Consider the following 19,653-nt stretch of genomic DNA (forward strand, 5'->3'; position numbering starts at 1 on the left):
TGTTCCTGACTCCTGAGGGTGTGGGCCTCAAGCTAAAGTAATCTCTCTTCTACTCTAGAGCTTCATCTGCCATGGTGGGGGTCAGCCGTGCCCCTATGCAGGGAAATTCTTTTCCTTTAATCTCTTTTTCCAAGTTCTATGCTGACTACTACTTTTTGTTGACTATATCAATTCTGATAGTTATCTCAAAATTTTGAAACACAACTGGACAGACATCAGTGTTGTTTACATTGCTTTCATTACATTCCCGTTTCCTAAGGATATATCTTGATGACTTTGATGAGAATGTGATGATCATTAAGGTTCTATCAACTGTATATTTGCAAACCATATCTCGGGATGAGTATTCATCGTACGGGTTCTATATATCTAGAGTCATTTTGGGTAGGAACATAGACACTGGAGCCACCTTCCTTAGGTTTAAATCACTGCTCTTTTACTTCGCAGACTGACTCCAGAGAGACTGATATTATGACCATTATATTATTATGCTTAAATGCCAATGTAGAAAATACACTGGAGGTAGAGGCTAATGACCCAGATAAAAGGATGAGTGAAAAGTATATGGATATATAGTATTGTAACCTTCCTACAAAATTAACAGAAAGCTGTAGTATTTGTCAGTATATTTTTATTGTATGTATATATACATCTAGCACAGATGTAAGTCATATCTGTTCCTTTAACTATTGGAATTATATTTTCCTTCTGTAGAATTGTTTTTATTTTTATTTATTTATTTTTTTAAAAAGATTTTATTATTTATTTGAGAGAGAGAGAACGAGAGAGAGCATATGAGAGGGGGGAGGGTCAGAGGGAGAAGCAGGCTCCCTGCCGAGCAGGGAGCCCAATGCAGGACTCGATCCAGGGACTCCAGGATCATGACCTGAGCCGAAGGCAGTCGCTTAACCAACTGAGCCACCCAGGCGCCCTAGAATTGTTTTTATAATTAAATTACAAATATAGTCATTAAAATTACCTATAAACTCTTCTTGTCCTACCACCAGCTTTAGAAAAAAAGATTTCCAGTACATCAAATTTTAATTATTAATTTAGGCCAAATTACTCAAAAGTTCCTATATTTAATACTTATATCTAGTTAGTATAATCAACTTGCAAAGTTCTTTGTCCCTGAAGGGAAAACAGGAACATAAAATTTATCTAATTTGTTTAAATTGTTTAATTTTTTTCTTTTTACCAGTTTTAATTATATATGGTGTTCTTTCAAAATTTAGGGCTCATGGATATCTCCCATTTGCATAGCTGATTTCATCAAATTAACTATAGAAAACATATCATTTTAATTTTACTTATAGTAAGTGGCCAGAAAAATAAAACAGGTACCCTAGGATCTAAGACTTTTTTTCCCAGAGCGTGTTTCCTTATTGTTGATTTGATAAATTTTCACCCAGTTAATCAGTAATACATTTTAAACTCTCATCAGCAAAATCCAGTTTGGTAGTATTGATTGTCCAGGTATATCACTGTATTAAAATCAGAAGAGCAGAGCTTTGGGGGGTCAGAATAATAGGAAGTTGAATCCTACTTCCATCCATTTGCTAACTCTGTCACCAAGATAGGTTAACCTTTTTGTATCTGTTTCCTGATCTAGAAAATGGAGTTTGTAATAGTTGCTTTATTAAATTGCAGAGATTAGAGGTAGCATTTGCTCAGTCCCTGGCACTGGCTAGATGTGGAATAAATTATATTATCCCCAGTAATGGTGTAACAGCAGCTTATAATAATAACAACTAAACCTTGAGTCAGTTCTTAGTTTTAGAGAACGTAAATGAGTTTTTCAGTATATGTGCTGCCGAAGCGAGCACCGTAAATGAGTTTTTCAAATACTGCTGTAAACAAACATTTTCACTTTATATAATTAATTTTTTTAATCTAATTTTTTTATTGTGGTAAAATATACCATGAAATTTACCATTGTTACCATTTTTAAGTGTACTTAAAAGTGTATTCATGTGGTATTAAATACATTCATAGTGCACAGCCAAAACACACTATCCATCTCTATAACTTTCATCCATCTGTATAATTGAAACTGTATTCCCATTAACTCCTCATTTCCCCCTCCCTAGCCTCTGACAGCCAACATTTTACTGTCTATAATTTTGACTACTCTAAGTATATACATAAAAGAATTGAAGACAGAGTCTCAAAGACATATTTGCATGCCCATGTTCATAGCAGCACTATTCATAATACATAAAACATGGAAACAACCCAAATGTCCATCAACAAATGAATTGATAGGCATTATGGTATAATACATACAATGGAATATTATTCAGCCTTAAAAAGGAAGGAAATTCTGACATATGCTTCAGCATGGATAAACCGTTGTGCTAAGTGAAAGACATTATGCTAAGTGAAATAAGCCATATAATTACTTTTTAAACATATTAATTTTTTTTCCCACTCTCAAAAACTATTTTAAATACGATATTAATGTAAAACTCTATCTTGCCAGCAGGGAACATAATATATTCAGTTCTGTGGGATGTAAGTTATGATTTATAAATATCCAAGAACATGCTCTCCCTTCTTTTGAATTTCTAGAATTAGATATTAAACTTGAATATTCTAGACATCTTTTCCCGCTCCTAAGTTTGTTGCATTATTTTTTCTAAATAGGAGAAAAGCTTTGTTTGAATTTTTAAAATTCTAATTTAAAAATTAGTCCATTTGAGTGCATTGTTTGATTTTTAATTTTAGATTATTCTATTAATTTTTGTCTTTTTAAAAAATTTGAGTGGAGAGGCACCTGGGAGGCTCAGTTAATTAAGCATCTGCCTTCGGCTCGGGTCATGATCCCAGGGTCCTGGGACCGAGCCCCACATCGAGATCCCTGCTCAGCGGGAAGCCTGCTTCTCCCTCTCCCCCTCCTCCTGCTTGTGTTCCCTCTCTCGCTTTCTCTCTCTCTCTCTCTGTCAAATAAATAAATAAAATCTTTAAAAAAAAAAAAAGTTTGAGTGGATAGGGGCACCTGGGTGGCTCAGTTGGTTAAGCATCCGACTCTTGGTTTCAGCTCAGGTCATGATCTCAGAGTTGTGAGATTGAGCCCCAAGTTTGGGCTCCTTGATGGGCACAGGGCCTGCTTAGGATTCTCTCTCTTCCTTTCTCTCTGCCCCATCCACCCCTTCCTTAAAAAAAAAAAACTGAGTGGATAATCTTCTTTTTTTTTTCTTAAAGAGATCTGTTATACGATGAGATGGAAATGAAATTTGTGTGATTCAGATCAACGTGTTGCTTACTTAATGCTAATTGCTCATAGATAAAAAAGAAAACTCAAAGTGCTTATGTGGTTAAGTGTCAGGACTTCTACTGAGTGTTGGTTCTGCTACTAACTTCCTCTGTGGCTTTGAGAAAGCTGTAACAGCTACAAAGATGGAGTGTTTGAACATACACAAAACAGTTCACCAGAAGCATTTGATGGAAGGCAAATTAAAGAGTTTCTTTGCTTACATTTAGAATTTTTTAACTATTTTATTTTTTAAAGATTTTATCCATTTGAGAGAGCAAGAGAGAGAGAGAGAGAGAGCCTGAGCGGGGGGAGGGACAGAGGGAGAAGGAGAAGCAGGCTCCCCACTGAGCAGGGAGCCTGACTCAGGACTCGATCCCAGGACCCTGAGATCATGACCTGAGCTGAAGGCAGACGCTCAGCCAACTGAGCCACCCAGGTGCCTCTAAAATTCTTTAAAAGAACCTTATTTCATTTGACTTTGTAAAATCATTTAGAGGCAAGAAGATAGTGGTGGTTATCCTTTTTATTAGTGGAAAAAGCATGGGCTCCAGAGTTAAACCAGTTGAGATTTAGATACCTACCACCACTATGTGTGATCTTGGGCAGGTATTTTATAACTTTGACCCTTGGTTTCTACATCTGAAAACTGGTTTTCATAGCAGCTAATATTTTTTGACATGTGCCAGGCATTGTGCTAAACATCTTAGATACATTTTATATAGTTCATAGAATAACCTTACATGGTAAATCCTACTCTCTCCTCATTTCACAGGTGAGGAGCGGAAAAGCAGGTAATTTGATCAAGGTCACATAACTAAATTGGTGATGTTAAAAGAATGAGAGATGATGTATGTAATATGTGTGTAAAGCAGTGTCAGACTCTGAGTAAGTGTTCAGCAAAACATTGTATGTTATTGTTGATGCTGTTCTAAAAGAAACCAAAGTGCATTTGGATCAGACTTGGTTTGTAAATAATCTATACCTGAGGATTAAATACTATTTCAGATGTCTATTCCCAAATTCTGCTTCCAGAATTCTAAAGTGAAATTTCCAGATTATAAACAACTTGAAGAGAGGCAATCATGTCTTTTAATTTTCTCTTAAGTTCCATAGCTCTTAGTATAATACACATTTGAGAAAATAGTATGCATTAGATAAATACTTATTGATGATTATAAATTTCTCTCGAAAGGACAAATGTGGATGTATTTATAAATTAAAAATGGCCATTTTCTGAAAAGTATTTCATTTCCTTTAAGGGGTAATTCTTTCATTCTATTATTTTAAAAAGTTGCCATTGGAGGGTAATTTTAGGACTTTCATTATAAGAGTCTTTTGTTTTCACATTGGTATAAGAAAAAAAAAATGAGAAAGCTATAGAGAAGGCTGACCTCTCAAGAATTTCTGTGTGGGGAATTACTAAGGCCTGGAAGTCCATAAACCATTTTTCTCCATCTATTTTTTTGTGTATTTTCAACAAACTGTACTTCTAGTTAGTGAAAGTTGGCAGTTTTTTTAGTATCAGGCCAAATTCCATTCTCATCAGCTCAGAGTTCATAGGACATAATGAAGTCTAAATTCAACCCTAAATTGAGTGTATTTTAATAAAGGTGGCCTAGTCTATTTGGGGCTCAGTTTACCTCAAAACAATCTTTTTTTTTAAGAATTTATTTATTTGACAGAGAGAGACACAGTGAGAGAGGGAACACAAGGAGGGGGAGCGGGAGAGGGAGAAGCAGGCTTCCCGCGGAGCAGGGAGCCCCATGCGGGATTCAGTCCCAGGACTCTGGGATCATGACCTGAGCTGAAGGCAGATGCTTAACGACTGAGCCACCCAGGCACCCCAAAACAACCTTTAAGAATAAATTATGTAACAAATCCTATAATGTATATCCTAGTTTTATTTTTTTTTTTGGATTTTATTTATTTATTTATTAGAGAGAGAGAGAAACAGCATGAGAGGGGAGAGGGTCAGAGGGAGAAGCAGGCTCCCTGCTCAGCAGGGACTCGATCCCAGGACTCCAGGATCATGACCTGAGCCAAAGGCAGTCGCTTAACCAACTGAGCCACCCAGGCACCCTGTATATCCTAGTTTTAAAAAATAGCTTGTATAGTTTTAGTCTGATTATAACAGTACTATATCTGTGAATGATGCTGGCATACCAATATGCCTTTCTTCATTAGAATATAATTTTGTGATATTTTGTCAAATAATCAGATCTTTACATTTGGAGCAAATGCCTTCTTCCTTAGAAACTTAAAATTCCTGTGTTTCATCACTGGAATAACTTGTAAACTGGTTTGTTTACAAGTAGCAATTGACAAGTGGGAGGAGATTGTCAAATGGGTAACAATGAACAATATTTTTCTTCCTTCATTATCTTCCTGTGCTTGGTCAGGATTTTTTTTTCTTTCACAAGCTCTTTAGAATTATGATGCTTTGGTCTACTATGCATCTTTGTCTTTTTTTTTTAAGATTTTATTTATTTATTTGAGAGAGAGAATGAGATAGAGAGAGCATGAGAGGGGGGAGGGTCAGAGGGAGAAGCAGACTCCCTGCTGAGCAGGGAGCCCTATGCGGAACTTGATCCCAGGACTCCAGGATCATGACCCGAGCCGAAGGCAGTCGCTTAACCAACTGAGCCACCCAGGCGCCCTGCATCTTTGTCTTTTTGTTCACTGATGTATCCAAGGGCCTGGAACAGTGCTTGGCTCATAGTAGGTCCCAAATATTTGTTGAATGAGAGAATAAAGGGTCTCTTGTTCTGCTCTTGGGCATCTTTAGTATGCATCTTGCTTTTTTACTTACCAGATACATTCTGAGGTTTAGCCACTATCCACTAGATTTTGACTCATCCACTGGACTCTGTATTATAGTAGGATATTATTTATGGTGACAACTGTGCTTTGTGATGATAAGAGGGAAAGAACTTACAGACTGACAACACTATAGAGACAAAGTAGATTAGTGGTTGCCTGGAGCTGGGATTGGAGGTGAGAACAGAAAATGACTCAATGGGCAGTAGGGATCTGTTTTGGGTGAAGGAAATGCTCTGAAACTGGATTGTGGTAATCGTTGTACAGCTCTGTAAACTTATTAAATACTGTGTTGTTAAAAGGAGTGAATTTACAGTATGTAAACTGTACCTCAGTAAAATTGTTAAAAAAATAAATAAAACCAGGTTGGGAGTTTAAAATTTTTGGAAAAATTGGAAAACTGGAATGATGTAATTATTTTCTTTATTTCTCACCTTAAGTATGACTTGTTGCTATAGATAAATGACTAATTTACTTCAAACCAATTTTCTCTGTGAAGTATTTCAGGACAGAGAGATGTTCATTTTATTCTCTGGAAAAGTACTTTCTTTTGTGATATTATCTTGGAATTTATAAGGCTTTTAATATAAAACATCTTGTTACATCTAATTTCCTAATCCTCTTTTATGGAAATAATCCAAAACTAGAAGAATGAATAGATGTAAATTATTCCACATTGCTGATAGTTTGTTTACATTTGGTTAAAAATTAGGACACCCAATTTTTTTCCATTGAGTTTCTGAAAGATTAGTTTAATTTGCCTAGATTGCTTTCTTTTCATTTTCTTAAGTGAATTATTTATGGACTCTCTCTAATGTATTATCCTTCCCCTCCCCCACCTTTTTTTTTTTTTTTTTTTTTGGTTGGGAGATTATTTGTATTTTAAAATTACTTGTTGGGTGAAAAAAGTTTTTCCATGAAACTAGTATTTTTTGCGTTCTGTATGTGTCTCCTCCCAAGGAGTACAGCCCCCTTAAAAATTTGACTATGTCCTGAAAAATTATAAAAGCTTTCCCACAAGTCTAATAAACGCCAAATAGTTTAAAGATCTCATTAAGGTTACTGAGATTGACTCTCAATTATTAACTCTCAAGTCTGAAGGTGTCAAGCATTGGCAAGGATGTGAGGACCTAGAGACATTGTAATTAAAAGGCACTTGTATTTTAAGAATGAATTGAGGTGGCTTGATTTCTCATTAGTTAAATCATTGTGCAGTTATTCTGTGCCTTGAAACTATTAGATGATAATAGTAGTTATTGTTACTATCATAATTGATAATGTATTTAGTGCTGACTGTATGTCAGACACTGTTCTAAAGACTTTTCTTAAGGAACTCATTTAATTCTGATAAGAATCATATGAAGTAAGTGCTACTACCATCCTCATTTAACAGATAAAGGGAAATTAGTTACACGGAACTCACCCAGGGTCACACAGCTAGAAAACCCAGGCAGGCAGGCAGGCAGGCATGGCTCATCATCACTATACCAAAATAAAAAGACCATTTTTCTTTTTCTTTTTCAAAAGCAAAAAAAAAAAAAAAAAAAAAAAACTTCATACTGAAAAGACCCAGAAATCCTTAGTATAAGAAAATAAGAATTAATACTCTACTGCTAGATGGAGAAATATGTTCTTCCATTTCCTTTATTTTTATTTTTTTCCTTGTTTCCATTTGTATTTTTATGTTTTTGTTATTTATATATTTATATTTTTATGTCATTTATGTTACTTTCCATTGTTACTTTTATCACTCAGTGTTATTCTCAGTGATGGACATGCTCTGTTCACTCATGCTTTTTCATACTATGCTAGGCCAATAGTTCAAACAGTATTATTTGACTTTAGTCAGAAATCTCTTATTAGGATTTCTTTTATGTGTCTGGTAGTTTAATCACTTGTCTACTGGGATTGTTTGATCATTTCTGTGGGAACTCTTCAAGCATTACCTACTGCTTAAAAGGTATGAAGTGTAAATGCCCCTCACATTTCTATCTACCTTTTGAGAAATCTGTATTACTGTAACTCAAAAGGTGAATTTCACGTAAGAATGCTTATGGTTGTTGGTTAAGCAGTGATGTAAGTATCAATATAAATAAGCAAAGATATTTTAATAAATTGATTTCTGTTGAATTAAACTGTATGATAAATAATCTCACAGTATGGGTATGTTTTGAGGGAAAGTTCAAGGTATTATTATTTTTTTAAATCATTCATTCCCATTCCTTTGTTTTTATTTTATTTTTTAGGATTTTGGCCCCTAACAGTAATTATCAAGATGTTGAGACCCTCTATAACTTCCTAATCAAGTATGAGGTATGAGAAATACTTTAAAATGCTTATCATATTTCCACCATAAACAAGTTTTACTATAAATAAACATGATAGAGGTCTAAAACCATCAGAATGCTATTTAACTGGCATTTGTTTTAAATTTTTAAAGGCCACAGAAGTTTGTCAAAGACAGATTAAACCTTTTCTTTCATTCATTAAATAAAAACATGGAGTCCTATTACACACTTTCTCCAACACAGAGTTGTTTCTCACTAGGGGTGCGGTTGGCATTTCGGGATGGGTCATTTCTCCATTGTGTGGAACACTGCAGAATGTTCAGCATCGCTGCTCCTCACATACTAAATCCCAATATCTGAGTCACTGTGACAACCAAAAATATCCTACCGCCCCACTGGAGCTTACAGACCCCGATGGCTCCCATGGAGAAAGAGCCACCTCTGTTGGAGAGGTGGCTGATATTTAACAGTGTAATTCAAAATGCCCTAATATGAGTAATTAAAAATGTATCAAAATTGATGAATATGATGAAAAGAGAGACTTCAGGCTAGAACCTGTGATATATGTCATGAATTTGTGCTTCGGTTTTCCTTTATTAGTAGTAAATTAGCTGCCTACTTTTTAAAAAATTTTTTATTGTTATGTTAATCACTATACATTACATCATTAGTTGCTGCCTACTTTTTAAGTCATCTGTGACCTGGAGCCACACCACCCTTATACCTGAACTGTGGTCTGGATAAGTATCTAAATGTATGTGGGGATTGCTTTTAAAACTAAAGTTACATCTAGATATTTTTTTCTTCTAAAAACCTAAAGGCTTAAGGATTTTGTATTCATATTTTTTATTCACATCAGGTTCAAAAGGGCGGGTGGAAGGGCCGCTGATTTTTCTCAATAGTTGATCGAGAACAGATTATTTCCTTCATCCTTTGATCAAACATCTGCAAGGTTGTTGACATTTGCCGGCCTTAAGTTTGCATACATTATAGGTCCTGGCATACTGGGACAGTAATAGTGAAAATATCAGAGTCTTGTTGACATGAGAGTAGAACACGTAAAGAAAAAGGAATTGGACTGGCTAACAGTCTAACTCTAAATGTATATCTTAAACATTTTTAGAAGATCTTTTAATAATTATAAATTATAGTACCTAAAAATTAATTATAATTATATACCAATTTTATACAGTCATTAAATATAATATTAAATATTATATATAATTAAATAACATAAACATATAATCCTAATTGTAAGCAAAAATTTGGGATTATATAGATTTAAACTATTGTAGTTACAAACTATGGGGGGATGGGATGCCTGGGTGGCTTAGTTGGTTAAGCATCTGCCTTTAGTTCAGGTCATGATCCCAGCGTCCTGGGATCGAGTCCCGCATCGGGTTCCGATTGCTTCTCCCTCTGCCTGCCGCTCCCCCTGCTTGTGCGCTCTCTCTCTCTGACAAATAAATAAAATCTTTAAAAAAATAATAAAAAATAAAAACTATGGGAGCACCTGGGTGGCTCAGTTGGTTGACTGTACGTCCAACTCTTGCTTTTGGCTCGGATCATGATCTCAGGGTCATGAGATCAAGCCCTGCATTGGACTCCACACTCAGTATGGAGTCTGCTTAGGATTCTTTCTCTCCCTCTCCCTCTGCCCTTCCACCCTGCTTGCACAGGCATGTGCGCTCTTCCTCTCTCTCTCTCTAAATAAATAATCTTTAAAAAAATAAACACTGTGTATTTTTAACCTTTAGTGAATGAAACATTTTCTACACAATATGATAATTTCCTCACCAAAAAATTTATACCAACTATTTAAATATGTTTTGAAGTAAATTGAACAGAAGATAGTCTCATTTAGTTTTCCATCACTAATTCAGAATTTCTGAAAACTTAGGCACTGTTTGATTTGTTATCTGATAAAAAGAATTTATTAATATCCAGATTTTTCCCTGCACATAAGTACAATATAGCCTAAATCAATAGGAAGCCTCAAGAAATACAGGATTTCATCACTGTGTCTTCCACATGTGTGCCATGATGAGTCTTTGTATGATCAAGGCTTTTATATTTATAGTAGTGTAAATTATATCTCTGAATTATATTATGAACTTACACATATTAGTTAAAATATTTAGACCTTGACAGTCTGAAAAAGACATTTCTTTAGAAAATGTCTGTAAATCAAACTTTTTTATAAACTTAGTATTTAAATGAAAGTGAAGATTCTTCAGTACTAGTTTTTGCAACGGTCACCCATAGTATTCAAATGTTGTTAAAGTTGAATGCTTAATTTTTTCTTTCAGCTTGAATTATTTCTGATGTTCCAAATATAAACAAGATATGGCTGCTTCTGCTTTTAAAATGGTCTCCCTAGGGCTGCCTGGGTGGCTCAGTGGTTAAGTGTCTGCCTTCGGCTCAGGTTGTGATCCCAGGGTCTTGGGATCGAGCCCCGCGTCCAGCTCCCTGCTCGGCGGGGAGCCTGCTTCTCCCTCTCCCTCTGCCTGCCGCTCTGCCTACTTGTGCTCTCTCTCTGTCTCTCTGTCAAAAAAATAAATAAAAAATCTTAAAAAAAAAAAAAAAAAAAGGTCTACCTATATGACCCCAACTCTACTCCAGTCCTTTAAATATAGTTATTTTAACCTTTTGACATTTGCTTTTTTTAGAAAAGAAATATTGAATATGTGCTTTAGAAATCTTCTAAAACTCTAAGCTAATTGAAGCCTGAATCTATTGATAAGAGCCAGTAGGAGTAAAATTTAGTGTTGCATGGAGTACACATTTTTCTCTTTCCACTTGATCTACAAAGTGATTATCTGCTTCGTTGAGATTCCCACTAACCCCAGAACCCTTGATCACTTCTTCTGGTTCTCTGAACGGATGAAGTTGTAACAGTAGGACTAGTATTTTTACACACAGTTCAGTGTTGTGTAAAACATTGAGAGCATTGATTGTGATCTTTTTATGCGTTGTGATCACTGAACTTGTGATTGTTCTTTTTATGCAAACACTAGAAAGTTGACATTCTGTTCCCTCAGAATATGGGTCACTCTACTTGTGCTCTTACTGCTCTTTTGACTTCATATGCATTTTTATTAACTACATCTTGGTTCTTTTCAGGTAAATAGAAATGTCCAGTTCACTGCCCAGGAACTTTATGATTGTGTTTCACAGTCTGAGTATCGGTAAGTCCCATCTGTAGTATAGATAATGCCGTTGTCATAAGCTTTTACCATATACAGTACCACTTGGTGTGCTGGAGAAGGATTCGTTTTATGTCTGCACTACACTATGATTTTTTTTTACCTTTATTAATATGAAATAGTTCATACATACCAAAAGAGTTTTGTGTGTGTGTGCACGCACACCTGTGTATAAACCCAAGTATAAGGTTTAAAGTGCTACTCAATTTTTTTGGCCTCAAGACTCCTTTATATTTTACAAAATTGTTGGGGACCCTAAAGACCTTTTGTTTATGTAGGTTGTATCTATCTATATTTGCTATATTAGAAATTAGAATTGAAAATTTTTAAAATACTCATTTCAAAATAATAACTAATTACATGTTAAGATAAGGAACATGTAATTACGAAAATAATTTTTCCCGAACAAAAAGAGTGAGAGTCTACATTTTTGCAAATCTCTTAATGTCTGGCTTCATGGAAGACAGATGGGTTCTGATAACTGCTCTTGAATTTAGTCTGTTTTGATAATCACATGTCATGTATCACTGGAAAACTGTTGTACGTTCTGGCAAGAATGAGAATGCAAAAGGCAAATCATGTCTTAGTCTTATTATTGAAAGTAGCTTTGACCTCTTTGACCTCACAGACCCTTTGAAAGACTTATTTTCCCCAGATCGTGTTTTGAAGACAAACTAGTACAAAGAATACTCATGCCTATCATTCAGCTGACAAAATAGACCTTTACCCATCCCTGTGCATACCCGTCCTTGCAGCCTCTCCGTAGAGATTTTGTGTTTATAATTCTCATCTTTATGGGTGTATGTACCAATAAAAATATATTGATTAATTTCACCTGCTTTTGTACTCAATGGCATCATATATATTCTTTTCAAAAATAATTTAGTGTATAGCATTCATATGTAACAAGAAAGGAGAAGCAGTATAAATCAGATTCTTTAATATACAGGGTCTGTGTGTGAAGCCCTCCAGTCCTGAGCCCAGGCAAACAAATTCATGAGGAACAAAAACCCACTTAATGTGGTCATTGTTGCCCTCCAGTCTCATAACCCCCTTCCCGCCATTCTTTTTTGACTCAATGTCCAGATACACCCATGTTGCAGCATGGAGCAGTAGTTGGTTTACAGCCAGTCCTACGTACTGTGACATGACCTATTCGTTCCCAAATATCACCTCATGCTATGCCAAATCATGCCAGAAAAAGGGTGTTGGGGAAAATGGGTCTGAGGCACATCCCTCAGAAACTTAATAAGAGATATAGGGGCGCCTGGGTGGCTCAGTCGGTTAAGCATCTGTCTTCGGCTCAGGTCATGATCCCAGGGTCCTGGGATTGAGCCCCACATCGGGCTCCTGGCTCAGGGGGGAGCCTGCTTCTCCCTCTCCCTCTGCCTCTCCCCTTGCTCATGCTCGCTCACTCGCTCTCTCTCTCTGTATCTCTGTGTCTCAAATGAATAAATAAAATCTTAAAAAAAAACCTTAAGAGATACATTAAAAAAAGGAGATAGGAACCTAATCAAAATGACACCAGTTTTACACATGTTAAATGGTTAAGAAATATGTCAACATGATGGTAAATCTGACCCTTTTTGTTGAAAAAGAGTCAAAGTTTGCTGGTGGAAGTGGTCCTTGGAAGGGTTGCAGCTTGTGGGTCAGTGGGATGTGGTGGAAGGAAGGTGATCTGAAACTGAATGTAAAGTTGCAACACCCGATGTGAATGAGGTTCTGGTACATGTTTAAAGTGTGTGCGTGTGTGTGTGGTGCATTGCTAAGTAGCTTACTTCAGCTGGGTAGTTTTCTCTGTTCCTCTGAAACTACATATAAGAAAGTGTGAAATCTGCACCATGCTCAGGTTGTTCTTTAATGGACCGGCGGTGTTGGAACAAGTTCCTGCTGTAGCAGGACTGACCGTGCTTTCACTCTGTGTGAGTTACCACTGCTGTCACTCATCCGCAGCTCAGTTGCGAGTTTTAACTTGCACACAAATCTGCGTTGCTCTAAAATTTTATGAGCAGGTAAAGCGAGTGTTAACTATCAAGGTGCTTCTGTGAAACTCTAGATTGGTAAATTTATTTGATATCAAGACACAAGGATTGATAATTAGGCACAAATGTTACTAAGTACAGCTATGAAAGCTCACTTACTTATTAGATTAAGTTTTCCAAGAAAATCTAAAACCATTGGGCATGCGTAGTATGTAGTAGCTGGGGGTTTACCTTAATCTTCAGACTGTCAATCAGTTACACTCTTCTTATAGATCTTTACAGATAGGCCACATTTAAAGTTTTGTGTAGATGAGATTTGTGTCAAAAATATAACATCTGTTGGGGCGCCTGGGTGGCTCAGTCAGTTAAGCATCCAGCTTTTGATTTCTGCTCAAGTCATGATCTCAGGGTCATGAGATCAAGTCCCACATTGGGCTCTGTGCTGGGCGTGGAGCCTGCTTAAGATTCTCTCTCTCCCTCTGCTCCCCGCCCCCCCACTGCACCCCCTCCCCCACTCACTCTCTCTCACCCTCCCATAAATAAATAAATATAAATATAAATATAAATAAAATAATATCTGTCAAACTAAACAATACATTAAAAAAAATCATTCACCACGATCACGTGGGATTTATTCCTGGCTTGTGAGAGTGGTTCAATATTTGCAGATCAACTCACTACATCACATCAATAAGAGAAAGGAGAAGAACCATATGATTATTTCAACAGACACAGAAAAAGCAATTGACAAACTACAACATCCATTCATGATAAAAACCCTCAACAAAGTAGGTTTAGAGGGAACATAACTCAACATAAAGGCTATGAAAAACCGACAGCTAACATCATCCTCAATGGGGGAGAAACTGAGCTTTACCCCTAAGGTCGGGAACAAGACACTTTTTTTTTTTCTTAAAGATTTTATTTATTTGGGGGACGGAGAGGGAGAGAAAGAGCGCGTGCGTTGGAAGATGAGCAGGCAGAGGGGGAGGGAGAAGCAGGCTCCCAGGGAACCAGATACAGAGCTCGATCCCAGCACCCCAAGATCATTGCCTGAGCTGAAGGCAGCCGCTTAACCAACTAAGCCACCCAGGCACCCCAGGAACAAGACACTTTTATTAAACATAGTATTGGAAGTCCTAGCCACAGCAGTCAGACAACAAAAAGAAATAAAAGGCATCCAAATCGGCAAGGAAGAAGTCAAACTTTGACTATTTGCAGATGACATGATACTATATATATAGAAAACCCTAAGGAATCCACCAAAAAACTGCTAGAACTGACAAATCAGTAAAGTCACAGGATACAAAATCAATATACAGAAATCTGTTGCATTTCTGTACACTAATAAGCAGCAGCAAGAGAAATTTAGAAAACAGTCCCATTTACAGTTGCACCAAAAACCGTAAGGTACCTAGGAATAAACCTAACCAAAGAGGTGAAAGACCTGTACTCTGAAAACTATAAAACACTGATGAAAGAAATTGAAGATGACACAAAGAAATGGAAAGACATTCTATGCTCATGGACTGGAAGAACAAATACTGTTCAAATGTCTATATTACCCAAAGCAGTCTACACATTTAATACAATGCCTATCAAAATACCAACAGCATTTTTCACAGAGCTAGAACAAACAAAATTTGTACGGAACCACAAAAGACCCTGAATAACAAAGCAATCTTGAAAAAAAAAAAGCAAAGCTGGAGAAATCACAGTTTTGGACTTCAAGTTATATCACAAAGCTGTAGTGATCAAGACGGTATGGTCCTGGCACAGAAACAGACACAGAGATCACTGGAACAGAATAGAGAGCCCAGAAATGAAGTGTATAAGTATATGGTCAATTACTCTTCAACAAAGCAGGAAAGAATGTCCAATGGGAAAAAGTCTCATCAACAAATGGTGTTGGGAAAACTGGACCACATTCTTACACCATACATAAAAATAAATTCAAAATGGATTAAAGACCTAAATGTGAGACAGGAAACCATAAAAATCCTAGAAGAGAGCATAGGCAGTAATTTCTCTGACATTGGCCTTAGCAGTGTTTTCTAGATATGTCTCCTGAGACAAGGGAAACAAAAGCAAAAGTAAATTATTGGGCCTACATCAAAATAAAAAGATTCTGACAGCAAAAGAAACAACAAACCTGAAAGCCTACTGAATAGGGTAAGATACTTGCAAATGACATATCCAATGATATATAAATGTTAATGATAAATGCTAATGATATATAAGTGTTAATATCCAAAATATATAAAGAACTTATAAAACTTAATACCCAAAAAACAAATAATCCAGTTAAAAGATGGGCAGAAGACATGAACAGACATTTCTCTTTTTTTTTTTTTTAAGATTTTATTTATTTATTCATGAGAGAGAGAGAGAGAGGCAGAGGGAGAAGCAGGCTCCCAAGGAGCAGGGAGCCCGATGCGGGACTCGATCCCAGGACTCTGGGATCATGACCTGAGCCGAAGGCAGACGCTTAACCATCTGAGCCACCCAGGCGCCCCATGAACAGACATTTCTCCAAAGAAGACATACAGATGGCCAATAGACACATGAAAAGATGCTCAACATCACTCAGGGAAATGCAAATCAAAATGATGAGATACCACCTCACAGCTGTCAGAATGGTTAAAATCAAAAACACAAGAAACAAATCAGGTTTTGATGAGGATATGGAGAAAAAGCAACACTCATGTACTGTTGGTGGGAATGGAAACTGGGTGCGGCCACGGTGGAAAACAGTATGGAGGTTTCTCATAGAACTACCCTATGATCCGGTAATCGCACTACTGGGTATTTACCCAAAGAATACAAGGTCACTAATTCAAAGGAGGGTTACCTGCACCACCCCTATGTTTATTGCAACATTATTTACAATAGCCAAGATATGGAAACAGCCTCAGTGTCCATCAATAGATGAATGGATAAAGAAGATATGATATATACATATATATTACTCAGCCATCAAAAAGAGTGAAATCTTGTCATTTGCAATGCCATGGATGGAGCTAGAGAGTATAATGCTAAGTGAAAAAAGAGAAAGACAAATACCGTATGATTTCACTCATGTGGGTTTAAGAAACAAATGAGCAAAGGGAAAAAGAGACAAATCAAGAAACAGACTCTTAACTATAGAGAACAAACTGATGGTCACCAGGGGGAGGTAGGTGGGGGAATGGGTTAAATATGTGATGGGGATGAAGGAGTGCACTTGTGATGAGCACTGGGTGATGTATGGAAGTGTTGAATCACTAAATGGTTCATCTGAAAATATTACACTGTCTGTTAACTAACTGGAATTAAAACTTAACATATATAATGTCTGTAAACCATGGCCAGTATTTTTGAGTTGGGCACTTAACCAACTGAGCCACCCAGACACCCCAACCTTGGCCATATTTGTGAAGGTATAGAAAGCTCACTGTGGATAACTTGGAGGGCAGAGTCCCTTGCAGGACAGTTCCAATCCGATGTCTAAGATTATTTTGACTTCACTTTACTGTTGGAATAGTTGGGAGTTTTTTTTGTGGGGGTGGTACTGGGATCAAAGTTGAATATTCAGAGTTAAAGTAATTGTACCTGGTTTTTTCTTCTTTGTTTTCTTGTCATTTATTTTGCCAGGGATTTGAACTATGATGTCAATTAATAAGCTCCCTCTTAAACCCAAAAGGACAATTTTGAAGAGAAATGAAATACATCTAATATCTTGAATGCACAGAAAAATGGCGATCGCTACTTAGCAGGCTTTTGGTGAAGAGCCTTTAGATTTGTTACTCTGTTGTTTGTTTTGAAATTATGTGCTGTCTCCATAGTGACCAGTAGCTCTCACACTCGCCTCAGTTGTGCTCCAGGGCTCGTGGTTTTCAAATAAACTGCCAAAAGAGAGAGCTTCTTTTGGTTTCTGTGGCTCATACTAAACCTAGGGCCAGATGCACCAGATGGAAGGTGGCAATTTTCCTGGGACATGGAGGTGGAAACAGACAAATGACTTAACTTGCAGACAGCTGACCGCTTTGGGGGAATGCTGAGGAAGATGATTACTTACATCGTCTGAATTTACTAATCTGTTTTTTTTTTTTTTTTTTTTATAAAGTGTTCATTGTGAAGGAGGAGACTGTTTTGATGTGCCCAACACCGCATTTATTGCAACAGAGAAGTAATTAAATAGCTCAAGAACAGAAAACTATCTCATAGGTTCAGATAAAGCAAGGAAATAAGGTTTCGGATTGCAAGTAGCTTTGATCAAATGTTGAATTCCATGACCCAGCAGATAGAACCTTGGTGTTTATATCTATAAATAAGTTTGTGTTTTGTCTTCTGTAGTTTGTAGAATCTTCCACAGAGCTTTTCTGCTTGTGCTGCTGCTTACCCTGAGCAGGTGAGGAGCTGGACTAGAAAATCCAGGATGGTAAATGAACAAGCCTATCAAGTAGATGACCAAACAAGGATCCTGGGTGATAGACAGCTTTTATATATATGAGAAATAAGTTAGCTGCAGCATGTAATTCGCTTTGTTTGCCTTGAGAGCTCTCAGGCCGTGTGCTCTAGCATGTTGGCGAGGCAAGCCTCAAAGGTCATTTTTTCCTGTATGAGATGCCAGTTAGTTTGTGACATCAGTGTCTAAAGTAACTGCATGGGCAAACAGTATGCCGCCTAACCCAGCCTGTGAGTCAGAAGCTGCTTGCTTTTCCTTGTGGCAGGTGCTTTTGGGAATGACTGCTTTCTGATGCCAGGAATCAACTCTATGGTAGGATCTTCTAGATTACATTGGAGTAGTAGTGCACTTACATGCGGTTCCTGCACCTGAGTATCAGCATCACCTGGGAACTTGCGAGAAACGCAGATTCGACGGCTCCACCCTGGACCTTCTGCATCAGAAACTCTGCAGAGGAGGGGAGCCCAGCCGTCTGTGTTGTCCGTCCCTCCAGGAAACGTTCAAGTTTGAGAATCCCTGCATTAAATTAATGACCTGGTCTGTCCAAGAAGCCTTAGACAGAAAAAAGCCTTGGCCAAGAGCTTTTAGATTTGTTACTGCATTTAGTGCATTCACTCTCTTGTGCAGTGGTCACCTGTCTCCCGTCCTGAGACACTCCTGTCGCCCCAGAGGGAAGTTTCTTGCCCAGCAGGCAGTCATCCCGTGTTCCTCCCTTCCCCCAGACCCTGGCAACCTCTCATGGATTTGTCTATTTTGAATGTCTCTTACAAATAGAATCATACGACACATGACCTTTTGTATCTGGTGTCTTTGACTTAGCCTGATATTTTTTGAGGTTCATCTACATTGTAGCCTGTGTATTTCGCTGCTTTTTCTGGCTGAGCGAAACTCCGCTGTACGCGCAGGCCACGTTTTGTTTATCCGCTCCTCTGTTGATGGACATCAGGATTGTTTCCACTTTGGGGCTCTTATGAATAGTGTTGCTATTTGTCTACAAGTATTTGTTTGAATTCTTCCAATTCCTTCACATTTGGGGGGTAGATCCCTGAGAGTGGAATTCTGTGTTTAACTTTTTGAGGAGCTACCGCCTTTTTTCCACAGCAGTATTTTACCTCCCCATTACCTCCCCACCAGCAGTAGATGAGGGTTCCAGTTTTTCTGGATCCTTGACAAAATTTATTTTCCTTTTTTTTTTTTTTTTTGGTTGCCGGCTGTCCAGATGAGTGTGAAGTGTGACCTCGTTGTGATTTTGATTTGTAGTCGCTAAGTACTGATGATGTGGAGCCCCTTTCCGTGTGCTTATTGGCTCTTTGTCTGTCTTTGGAGAAATGTCTCTGTAAGTCCTTTGCCCATTTTTCAGTGGGTTGTTTTCTTGCTGTTGTTGAGTTATAAGAAGTCTTTATGAGGGGGGCACCTGGGTGGCTCAGTCAGTTAGGCGTCTGCCTTCGGCTCGGGTCATGATCCCAGGATCCTGGGATCAAGCCCCGCATCGGGCTCCCTGCTCCGCGGGAAGCCTGCTTCTCCCTCTCCTCCTCCCCCTGCTTGTGTTCCCTCTCTCGCTGTGTCTCTCTCTGTCAAATAAATGAAATATTAAAAAAAAAAAAAAAAAAAAAGTCTTTATGAGGAATCTGGCTCCATGCCAAAATCCTATGTGTGA

At 37.5% G+C, this 19,653-nt stretch overlaps 1 protein-coding gene across 5 annotated transcripts in view; it reads left to right on the forward strand.

The window, feature by feature from the left end:
- Window positions 1–19,653, forward strand: part of SWT1 (SWT1 RNA endoribonuclease homolog) — a 99,875-nt gene that overhangs the window by 74,789 nt on the left and 5,433 nt on the right. For 2 of the 5 annotated variants that reach the window (XM_035010662.1, XM_035010663.1), the window contains exons 17-18: window positions 8,320–8,386; window positions 11,485–11,549. In XM_035010662.1, coding sequence (XP_034866553.1) covers window positions 8,320–8,386; window positions 11,485–11,549 — 132 coding nt within the window. Of the gene's footprint in view, window positions 1–8,319; window positions 8,387–11,484; window positions 11,550–17,182; window positions 19,482–19,653 lie in introns of those variants that run through there. The other 3 variants (XM_035010664.1, XM_035010665.1, XR_004680271.1) reach the window with 3 other exon arrangements.

The sequence above is a fragment of the Mirounga leonina genome, unplaced genomic scaffold, assembly GCF_011800145.1.
Source record: "Mirounga leonina isolate KUSES-001 unplaced genomic scaffold, KU_Mleo_1.0 Mir_154, whole genome shotgun sequence".
Classification (NCBI taxonomy): Eukaryota; Metazoa; Chordata; class Mammalia; order Carnivora; family Phocidae; genus Mirounga; species Mirounga leonina.